The following is a 10,274-nucleotide window of genomic DNA, read 5'->3' as shown; positions in this document are numbered from 1 at the left end:
TTGATGGCTGAGCATCTCGGATATTCTAGTTCACATCTAAGCTCCAAACTGTTTGGCCTACTCCCCACATGTGTTCACAAGACCTCGTCCTTGCCCAAGGACACCCACAGGTGAGGCCCAGTGCCTCCTCTCACCTGTCACAGCGATGGCTTGGCCTTCACCCAACAGTTGTTCTATATTACATCCGTGTGTCTCAGCTGCCTCCTGTCCTCCTCTCTACCACTGAGCCTCAACTCCAGCCCCTGAAATAGTCTGTTTATCAGCTACTTGGGACTCTGGGCTTGTGTGTGTGTTGTTGCTGTTGTTTTGCGGTGTCCACATACACGTGGAGGCCAGAGGTCAACCTCAGGTGTTGTTCCTCAGGTTCCTTGGTTTTCGAGACTAGGTCTCTCATCAACCTGCAACTCACCAAGAAGGCTAGGCTGGTTGACCAGTGAGCTCCAAGGGTCTGCCTGTGTCTGCCTCAGCTCTATCCCACCTGGGTTCTGAGGATGAAACTCATGTCCTTATTCCCAGAAGGCAAGCATTTCACTGACCGAGCTTCCGCCCACCTCTGCAAGCACTTGTTTTGTTAAAGAATAGATTAAATAAACAATTCAGAAACATGATAGAAAGCAAGCTACTCTGGGTGGTTGGTCCCCTCTAAAGAGGCATTCTAGTCTCTTGGATAGCCCTGACATCTTCTCTGTAAGTAAGGATATCCTAAGAATGCAAGCCCAGGACCTCACTCCACACCAGTATTTATGAGCCCACAGAAATCTCATTCGCATTTGATGTGATGAGGTTAACCGGTTCCTGGTGGTAGACTCCATTGTGTTGTTTTCTATTTATAACCACGGCTAAAACAAACACCGAACGATAGAAATCACTTCCCACTTGTGAGATACATCTGCAGGACAAGTGACAAGAAATAGAACTGCTAGATCTATTGGTTCTCCATAGACTTCTTTTCTGAGACAACTTACTGCTGTGTAGCCCATGCTGACATCAAACTTGCAACCCTTCTGCTTTAGCCTTCCAAGTGTTGGGACTAAGGGCGTGTGCCACTGAGACCAGTTGAGTACACACTCACCACTAGTGTGTACACATGTACACACTCACGACTAATGTGTGCACATGTACACACTCACCACTGTGTGCGCACATGTACACACTCACCACTAATGTGTGCACATGCACACACTCACACCATGCGTGCACATGTACACACCACTAATGTCTGCACATGTACACACTTACCACTAATGGTGCACATGTATACTCACCACCGTGTGCACACGTGTACACACTCACCACTAATGTGTGCCCATGCACACACCGTGTGTGCACATGTACACAGTCACCACTAATGTGTGCACATGTACACACTCACCACTGTGTGTGCACATGTACACACTCACCACTGTGTGTGCACATGTACACACTCACTACTAATGTGTGCACATGCACACACTCACCACTGTGTGCACATGCACACACTCACCACTAATGTGTGCACATGCACACACTCACCACTGTGTGTGCACATGTACACATTCACCACCGTGTGTGCACATGTACACAGTCACCACTAATGTGTGCATATGTACACACTCACCACTGTGTGTGCACATGTACAGTCACCACTAATGTGCGCACATGTACACACTCACCACTAAAGTGCGCACATGTACACACCACTAATGTGTGCACATGCACACACCACTGTGTGCACATGTAGTCACCACTAGTGTGTGCACATATACACTCACCACTGTGTGCACATGCACACACTCACCACTGTGTGTACACATGTACATACCACTAATGTGTGCACATGCACACACTCACCACTGTGTGTGCACATGTACACACTCATCACTGTGTGCACACATATGCACATTACTAGTGTGAGTGCAGATTTACACACTCAGCTGAGCTGTAAGGTAAGGAGAGATAAAGACAACTGAAACAGGCCGTGTGCAGGCTCACGCTTTTATTCCCAACACTCAGGAGGCAAAGGCAGGCAGATCCCTACGAGTTCAAACTCACCCGAGTTTACATAGGGAGTTCCATTCAGAGTTCAGTTACATTGAGCCGAAAACCAAGATGAATGCCACTGAGGTGTAGCACCTAAGGCTGACCTCTGGCTTCTACATGTATGTATGTATACATATGAGCAAACACACCAATCTAATTCCCATCCCCCAAAACCCAAACACCTACATGTTTTAATTTTAGATTTTTTTGTTGTTTTTGACACAGGTCTCATGATTATGCACAGGCTAGTCCTGAGGTGGTCTTTCTTGGGGTGAGCAGAAACTATCGGGTAAAGTGGACATTTATGGTTTAACAACTCAGTTGTGTCATGCGAGATGTTTTTGGAAGCTGTCTTGTGAGAGGGCATGTGATGTTTTGCTGAAAATGGACACTTGAGAGTGCGTGTGATGTTTAGAAAGAATGTAAATGGAACCCCGAAGGCAGTGAGAGGACACTCTTGAATTGCTATGCCGTGCAACGCTTCCCTTCTTTGGTGGTCTTTACTTTGTAGAGAGAAATATGCAAAGACCTTCCTGTGGTGTTATGGCTGCTTCTGGTTGCTTTTGCTGATTCATGCCGATTTGGGGAGCCTTGGTGTTTCTGCTGCATTGTACTGCAGCTACTGATTTGTGTCTGGTGCTTGCTATTGAGCTGGACTGCTGGTTTCCTGACTACAAACATGGGAACTACTTCTAACAGGTCCACAGCCCCCTCTTCCTATTGACCTTCTTTCCCCCTACTTCTGGTTGGTGGGTTAGAAGGGGGGTTGAAGTGTTTAAGAACCCTAAATAAAGTAGGTTTTGAAAACTAAGCTTACAACTTGCCTCTTGTAGCCTTAGAGCCATGACCTCACTACGTTATCTGAGGACAACCTTGAACTTCAGGCCCTCCTTCCTGAGCCTCCTAAGTGCTGCACCATTACAGTGATACCCGATCAAGGTTGACTTAATGCTCTTTTACTTCTTTGGTTTTGTTATTTTGAGACAGGGTCTTGCAGAGTAGCTCTGGCTGTCTTGGAACTCAATACGCCCTAAACGATCTGGTTGCCCCTGCCTCCTGGTAGTGAATTGAAGGAATATGCCAACACTTTTTTTTTTTTTTCCAGAGCTGGGGACCGAACCCAGGGCCTTGCGCTTGCTAGGCAAGCGCTCTATCACTGAGCTAAATCCCCAACCCCTTATATGCTTTTTCTTTTTTTTTTTTAAAGATTTATTCATTTATTATATATAAGTACACTGTAGTGTCTTCAGATACACCAGAAGAGGGCATCAGATCTCTTTACAGATGGTTGTGAGCCACCATGTGGTTGCTGGGATTTGAACTCAGGACCTCTGGAAGAGCAGTCAGTGTCTTAACTGCTGAGCCATCTCTCCAGCCCTATATGCTTTTTCTTAAAACCCAAGTTAGTAGTTAAAAAGCAAAGGAAATCAGAGGAAAAAAAATCAAGTTGTATAAACGTATGTATAATATAATTACCAGTTATACAAAAGGAAGAAAAATAGTTATTTTCATGTTTGCTCTTTAGAAAGTTCTAGATGTCTCAGGAGATAGCTCTACCATTAAGTACAAACATTCCGTTTGATTCCCAGAATTCAAGCGAAGAATTCAGGCATGGTGGCTCACACTTGAAATATAAGACGGAGTCCCTGGGCCTCACTGGCCAGCTATCCAGCTTACTAGCTCCAGCCAATGAGAGACCCTTTTTCAGGACCATTAGGTGGCAGTCAGGTGGGGGACTGCAGAGATGGCTCAGAGGTTGGCAGAGCACCGCTCTTGCAGATAACTGGAGTGTGTTTTCTAGCACTCACACTGGGCAACTCAAACCTCTAACTCCAGCGCCAGGCGGAATGAGATCTGATGCCCCATCCTGGCCTTGCAGAATACCTGCATGCATATATGCACACACCAATGCTTAAGTCTAAAAACATCATTTAAGATGGATAAAGCAAAGAAGTGCAGGCCGACAGGAACTGGATGTAGCTCTCTTCTGAGAGACACAGCCAGAATACAGCAAATATATAGGCAAATGCCAGCAGCAAACCAGTGAACTGAGATTGGGACCCCCGTTGAAGGAATCAGAGAAAGGACTGGAAGAGCTTGAAGGGGCTCGAGACCTCATATGAACAACAATGCCAAGCCACCAGAGCTTCTAGGGACTAAGCCACTACCCAAAGACTATACGTGGACTGACCCTGGGCTCCAACCTTATAGGTAGCAATGAATAGCCTAGTAAGAGCACCAGTGGAAGGGGAAGTCCTTGGTCCTGCCAAGACTGAACCCCCAATGAATGTGATTGTTGGGGGAGGGTGGTAATGGGGGGGAGGATGGGGAGGGGAAGCCCATAGAGAAGTGGAGGGGAAGAGGTTAGGGGGATGTTTCCCCGGAAACCGGGAAGGGGAATAATAATCGAAATGTAAATAAGAAATACTCAAGTTGGGGTTAGGGATTTGGCTCAGTGGTAGAGCGCTTGCCTAGCAAGCGCAAGGCCCTGGGTTTGGTCCCCAGCTCCGAAAAAAAGAATAGAAAAAAAAATACTCGTTAATAAAGATAAAAAAAAATTAAAAAAAAAGAACTATTGTTGAGGGTCTAGAAAGATGGAATTATTCTTCCAAAGGACCCAAATTCAGTTCCCAGCACCCTGTCAGAGAGCTTACAATCACGCGCACCTCCAGCTTCAGGCTTCCATGGGCATCTGTACTCATGATTCACACATGAACACGTATAATAATAAAGCTAATAAAAAGAAATCTGAAGAAAAAAAAAACAAAGTTTCTTTTCCTCACCTATCCTTTTTGGTTTTGGAGGGTGGGGGTGGGGGGACTGGTGCTAGGGTCTAAACCCAGGCCCACTGAGTCACTTATGACTGAGACACTGTTCCCCTTTTAAAGTTTTTGAGGAAAGGTCTCACGGCTTAGTCTTTTTTTTTTTTTTTGGTTCTTTTTTTCGGAGCTGGGGACCGAACCCAGGGCCTTGCGCTTCCTAGGCAAGCGCTCTACCACTGAGCTAAATCCCCAACCCCATCACGGCTTAGTTTTAACTGGCATAGAACTCACTATGCAAGCCAGGCTAGCATTAAACTTTTGGTGACCAGCCTCCCAAGCAGTCACATGTCCAGCCAGCATATATACATACATACATACATACATACATACACACACACACACACATATATACACACACACACACACACATATATATATATACACACACACACACACAGTGTATTATATGTATATAGTGAGCACGTATGTGTATAGTGTGTATGTATAGTGTGTATTATATGTATACAGTGAGCATGTATGTGGATAGTGTGTGTGGTATGTATTTAGTGCGCATGCTGTGTGTATAGGGTGTATATGTACATGGTGTGTGTGGAACATGCAGGTATATGTGCACACAGGTCAAAATTCATGCCGGATGTTATTATCTATCAGTTTCCACCATTTTTTAAGCTTTATTTTTATTATTTATCTCTATCTCTGTGCATGCATGCATGCACCTGTGGACCCAGAGGAGGATGTTGGAGCTGGAGTTGTAGGTGGCCGTGAACCAGCCAGCCTGGGTGCTGAGAGTCAATACCAGGTCCTCTGGAGAGAGGCAAGTGGTCTCAGACACTGGGCCCAGTCTGTGGCCCTTCCACCTTGTTTCTGAGAGACACGGTCTCTCACTGGCTAGAACCCAGGGCTGGGAAAACCCTGGGACCATCTGTCATTGCCGCCCCAGCTCTGGGGCTCCAGATCCGCACTGCAGTGTCTGGCTGGGCATCTGAACTTATGTCATAGGCTTGCAGAGCAACTTGCCAATAGCCGTTTCTCCATAGTTTTTTAAAGGTAAGGTTATGAGTAGGCACCGTGGCCATGTCTATGATCTCAGCTCCCAGGAGGCTGAGGTGAACGCAGCACAATCTCAAGGACTTCCAGGGCAGCTCGGGAAGGCTCTGACTCAAAACTTTTTACGGGATATTTCAAAGCTGGAACTTGCTTACACGTGTGTCCTTGGATTTAATCCCTGAGCTAAATACAGAACAAATCAGTAAAATTTCACTGTGGCTAAAAAGTAGGCAACACAATCTCGATCTCTTTTTATGAAAAAGTGGGGAAAAGGGAGGGACCCTCTCTTAGCCCTTCAGGGTCACTTCAGTGCCTGGGTCCCTGTCTAGACAATCAGGCTTTCTCCTGAGCCCCTGCCAGAGGCCCTTAGCACTCAGGCCCTTAGGAAATGGCTTCTAGCTGGAGAGATGGCTCAACAGTTAAGAGCACTGCTGCTCTTCTAAAGATCAGAAGTTCAATTCCCAGCAACCACATGATGGTTCACAACCATCTGGAATAGAATCTGATGCTCTCTTCCAGTGTGTCTAAAGACAGCTACAGTGTACTTACATACATAAAATAAATGAATTAAAAAAAAAAAAAAAGGAAATGGCTTCTACATACTGCGACTGCTATCTTATTGGGTACAACCCAGTATCAGTGTCTCCTTTTCCCTCGTCTCCACACTCCCTTCCCTTTTCCAGCCAGCAGTTAGGGCCCACTGTGAGCTAGGAGGCCCCAAGGCAGCAGAATTCAGGGCCTGGGGGAGAACATTGACAGGGAAGAAGTGCTGTCACCACATCGCAGACACCGGTGGGGAAGGAGGAGGACGCATTCGGCAGGCACCAGCACCACCTGCTCTGTGCCAGAGCTCAATGACACCATTACACTCACTACCCACCAGGGACAGGGAACTGGGGAGACCAGCAACTCTATGACCTTCATCTGCCCAGGAGAGAAGTGGGCAGCTGAGCGCTCCCTGAGGTCACCCTGGCTGAGGGTCCGTCCTCCCCACGAGGAGCAGCTGCACTCGCTCACCCTGGCTTCAATGTCTAATTCGGTTCTAAAACAAGGCGGCATCGGACAAGCGAGTTGGGAACCCGACACTGTCATCTAAGCCCAGAATAAGCCGTGCAAGTGACTTCTACCCATGAGGCCTAAGAGAAGCAGCTCAGGGAGTCACGTGAGGCACTAGCCTTTATTTATTCACTTCAAGATGACCGCAGCAACCGTGGCGAGTAACACCTTAGATGAACACTAATTATATCAGATAAACTTGGTTCATAACAGGATTCAGGAGAGGGGAGAGCAACAAAAAATCTCCAACACTGAAACAAAGAAAACCTTTTCTTTAAAAAAACTTAAAATGCTACTTTCCCATAGACTTCCTCAGACTGGGAAACAAGGCTTTGGGCATTTGGAAGGAACTGCAGGTTAAGTACGGACGGAAACCCTGACTCGAGTGTCAGATCTCGGGCACCAGACCGAGGCAGGCTCAGATGCTCCCCGTGCTCTCTGTTGCAGGAACTAACACGTATTTCCCTTTTCCGGCAGACCCAGTACAGTATAAAGTCCCTCATTCCTACTCCCACTCCCACTGTCAACTAGTGGGAGCCTGGCAGGCACGTGTGGCACCTGCTTCCGACGGACCACTGTTCCTCCTGAGAGCCTCCGTGGCAGGCCGTGGAGGGTGGGTGCACTGGGAAGAAGGCTGCTCGCCTTTGGGAAGCTGGCAACAGTTGCCCTGCTTCCTGGTGAAAACGACCAACCAGAGTCAGTCCATTATCACTAGGAAAGGCCAAGGGAAAACAGCTTTCGTTCAAAAAATGAGAGTAGAAATCAAAAATATTTAGGATGGCCCAAAGAGATATGCATAAATTTCTTTTTGTTATTAAATCTAAGTATACATTTCCTAAAGTCCAGTTATTAGGTTGAACTGGATGGGAGAGAAGAGAGGCAACTGGAATCCCCCTCAAGAGTTCGCAGCTTCAGCCTGGGAGGCCCTTGGTTTGCGCTGTGGGAGCCCCTTTTTGAATGAAGGCTTGGGTGGGCTTGGCTCCGAGCTGGCTCCAGTTCCATTGGTCCCCGCAGAGTAAGGGCGGCTCCACTCGCCAGCGCTTCCTGGGGCTTGAGGCGGAACAGCCTGATGCCTGGGCCCAGATGAGTACCACGAGCTGTTCCTGTAGCGACCCGCATTGTCATGCCGCCCTTGGTTTGGGGGGTCAGTGGTCTTTTGGTTTTGTGGCCTGTAGCCTTGTCCTCCTCTCCTGTTGCCTGAAAACACCTGTGGTAAAAACAATAAATATAAGAAATGTAAATAAAAAAATATCCAATTAAAAAAAAAGACAAAAACCAATACAACGCTCACGGTGCCGTCATGATGATGCCTGGTTTGTTTCAGTTTGGTATGGCAGTGTTGAGAGCAAAACCATCACGTTTGGGATTCACTTCTACCAGCCAGTCCAGCCTGTCACTTTATCATAATTAAAACACCCCCCACTAATCTCTCCAGGCCTCTTATGCCTAGGTCACTCTACTCAAGAGGTCTCCTTAGATGACCACAGGAAGAAAGCAAACACAGGAGAAGTTACAAGCTGGAAATGAGATGAGCGCCGTGCCACATCTGTACAGCGGTCCTAAGCCCCCTGGGAGGGATGTGGCGAGCTGTGGCGACGGTCAGCACCCCTTCCTCATCCCAACCCAAGAGGCTCACACCCAGGACTGGCCTTTTTGTCTTCCAGTCCCAATGCTCTCAGTTCTGAAGAATTACGCATCCTTTTAGATTGTTCTTGTTTTTGTTTCTCCTCGAAACCGAGAGAGAGACTGGATTTCTGCTGCTTTCTAGACTTTTATCCCTGCCCAGTTCACCTTCTCTTTCCCTGATCTACTCGCACAGTGAACTTGCCAGTTGGACACATCGTCTGCCCTGAGATGGGTGCACAACTCCCAGTGCGACTGACTGCCAGGCAGACGGTCCACAGCCAACAAACCAGTCAGCTGCTGGGGCTACAGAAAGCCGCAGCCGCTGAGGTTAGAACACCGTCTCAGACACTTTCTTAGGAACTGAGACAGGATGGATGCAAAAACAGCTACTGAGAAAAGCCGAGAGGAAGGCGCCAAGACCTGGGGCATTCTTCCACAGCACAATCTGGGTAAAGTCAGTTACCTCCCGATGAGCCTGGCAGGGCCGGTCACTGGAGTTCGTCATGGCTGCAGAAGCCTCTCTTGGGGCAGAGTTTCTCTTGTTAGCACCTGGGAGGCTGGGCGCAGAGGCGTCAGGGGCGGAGGAAGCAGCAGAGACGTCACTTGGGCCACTGCAGGACACGGGCAGCAGTGAGCTGCACCGTGACCGGGTCGAGCCACTGCAGGACACCGGCAGCAGCGAGCTGCACCGAGACCGGGTTGAGTAGCTGTTCTTCGGATGAGACACTGAAACAGAGACACGGACTGCGTGGTCATCCAGTATATTTCATGATGAGCGATTTGAGGGGAGAGCTGTTGAGGGACGCCGCAGTGGGTACAGCGCCTGACTGTAATGTCCGGAGCCCACGTAAGGGGGAAGAAGAACCTACTTCACAAAGTTCTCAGACCCCACTGCTTTGGAAGCAGTTCCTAGAGAGAAGAGATCAGACCAGTCCCCGCCCCCACCCCACCCTGCCAGCCTCTCAGCATTTCCTCCACCCAAACCCCCAGTGGTGCACTAACCCCTGGGAGTAGTGGGAATGGCAGACTGTGCAAGGAAAGAACAATGCAAACCGTCAGTCTCTGGTAAACCCTTTTAAATGGAATGGTGTAAAACAGTCAGACCAGTTAAGCAGAACTAGAACTTGTGACTTACGGTAGTGTTATAAGGTGAGTAGTTGGGCCGGTTATATAAATAGAACTTATCCTTGCAACAAACGTGTCTTTCCAAGTTTCTTTCTGCTAAAATAGCCCTAAACTCAATAAACCAATATAACCAAAAACTTACTGCTTTCAACTCAAATGCTGTCAATGGTTTAAAGCTCTCCTTGGACGTCCCCTTGGCTCTAAGCCTGGGCTGCGATGAGTGAACAGTCAGTGCTCTGAGGCCAACATTTCACCCTGCTGTTTTGTGCCACCTTATAGCCCCGGTGTCCACATTGAGAAGAGGGGAGCAAGTCCAGAGCCTGATCTGTTGTATTAATTTATGATTACACACTCTCCCTAAGAGGCCCTCTATGGCTTATGCTCTATTTCCTGCGTACACCTGTTAGCCTGAACGTGGATAGTGCGCCATGTGCACGCCTGGTCCTCATGAAGGTCAGAAGGCACTGAGTCTCTCGGAGCAGGAGTTAAGGACGGTAGCGCTCTACCACGTCGGTGCTGGGAACCGAACCCAGGCCCTTTATAAGAACAAGTGCTCTTAATCAATGAGTCATCTCTACACCCCAGAAAGATTTATCTTTATTTGTTTGTGTACACGTG

The 10,274-nt window shown here is 47.9% G+C and overlaps 1 protein-coding gene across 4 annotated transcripts in view; it reads right to left on the bottom strand.

The window, feature by feature from the left end:
- Positions 1-7,006: 7,006 nt before the first annotated feature.
- The window catches only part of Spats2 (spermatogenesis associated, serine-rich 2), a 73,500-nt gene continuing 70,232 nt past the window's right edge, over positions 7,007-10,274 (bottom strand). For 3 of the 4 annotated variants that reach the window (XM_087556828.1, XM_087556830.1, XM_087556827.1), the window contains 2 exons: positions 8,995-9,257; positions 7,008-8,112 (listed from right to left, as the gene is read on the bottom strand). In XM_087556828.1, the coding sequence (XP_087412954.1) occupies positions 7,801-8,112; positions 8,995-9,257 (575 nt within the window). In that variant the 3' untranslated portion in view covers positions 7,008-7,800. 4 annotated transcript variants of the gene reach the window in all.

The sequence above is a fragment of the Rattus norvegicus genome, chromosome 7 (genome assembly GCF_021556685.1).
Source record: "Rattus norvegicus strain SHRSP/BbbUtx chromosome 7, alternate assembly SHRSP_T2T, whole genome shotgun sequence".
Classification (NCBI taxonomy): Eukaryota; Metazoa; Chordata; class Mammalia; order Rodentia; family Muridae; genus Rattus; species Rattus norvegicus.
This window is presented reverse-complemented; position numbering and strand designations above follow the sequence as displayed.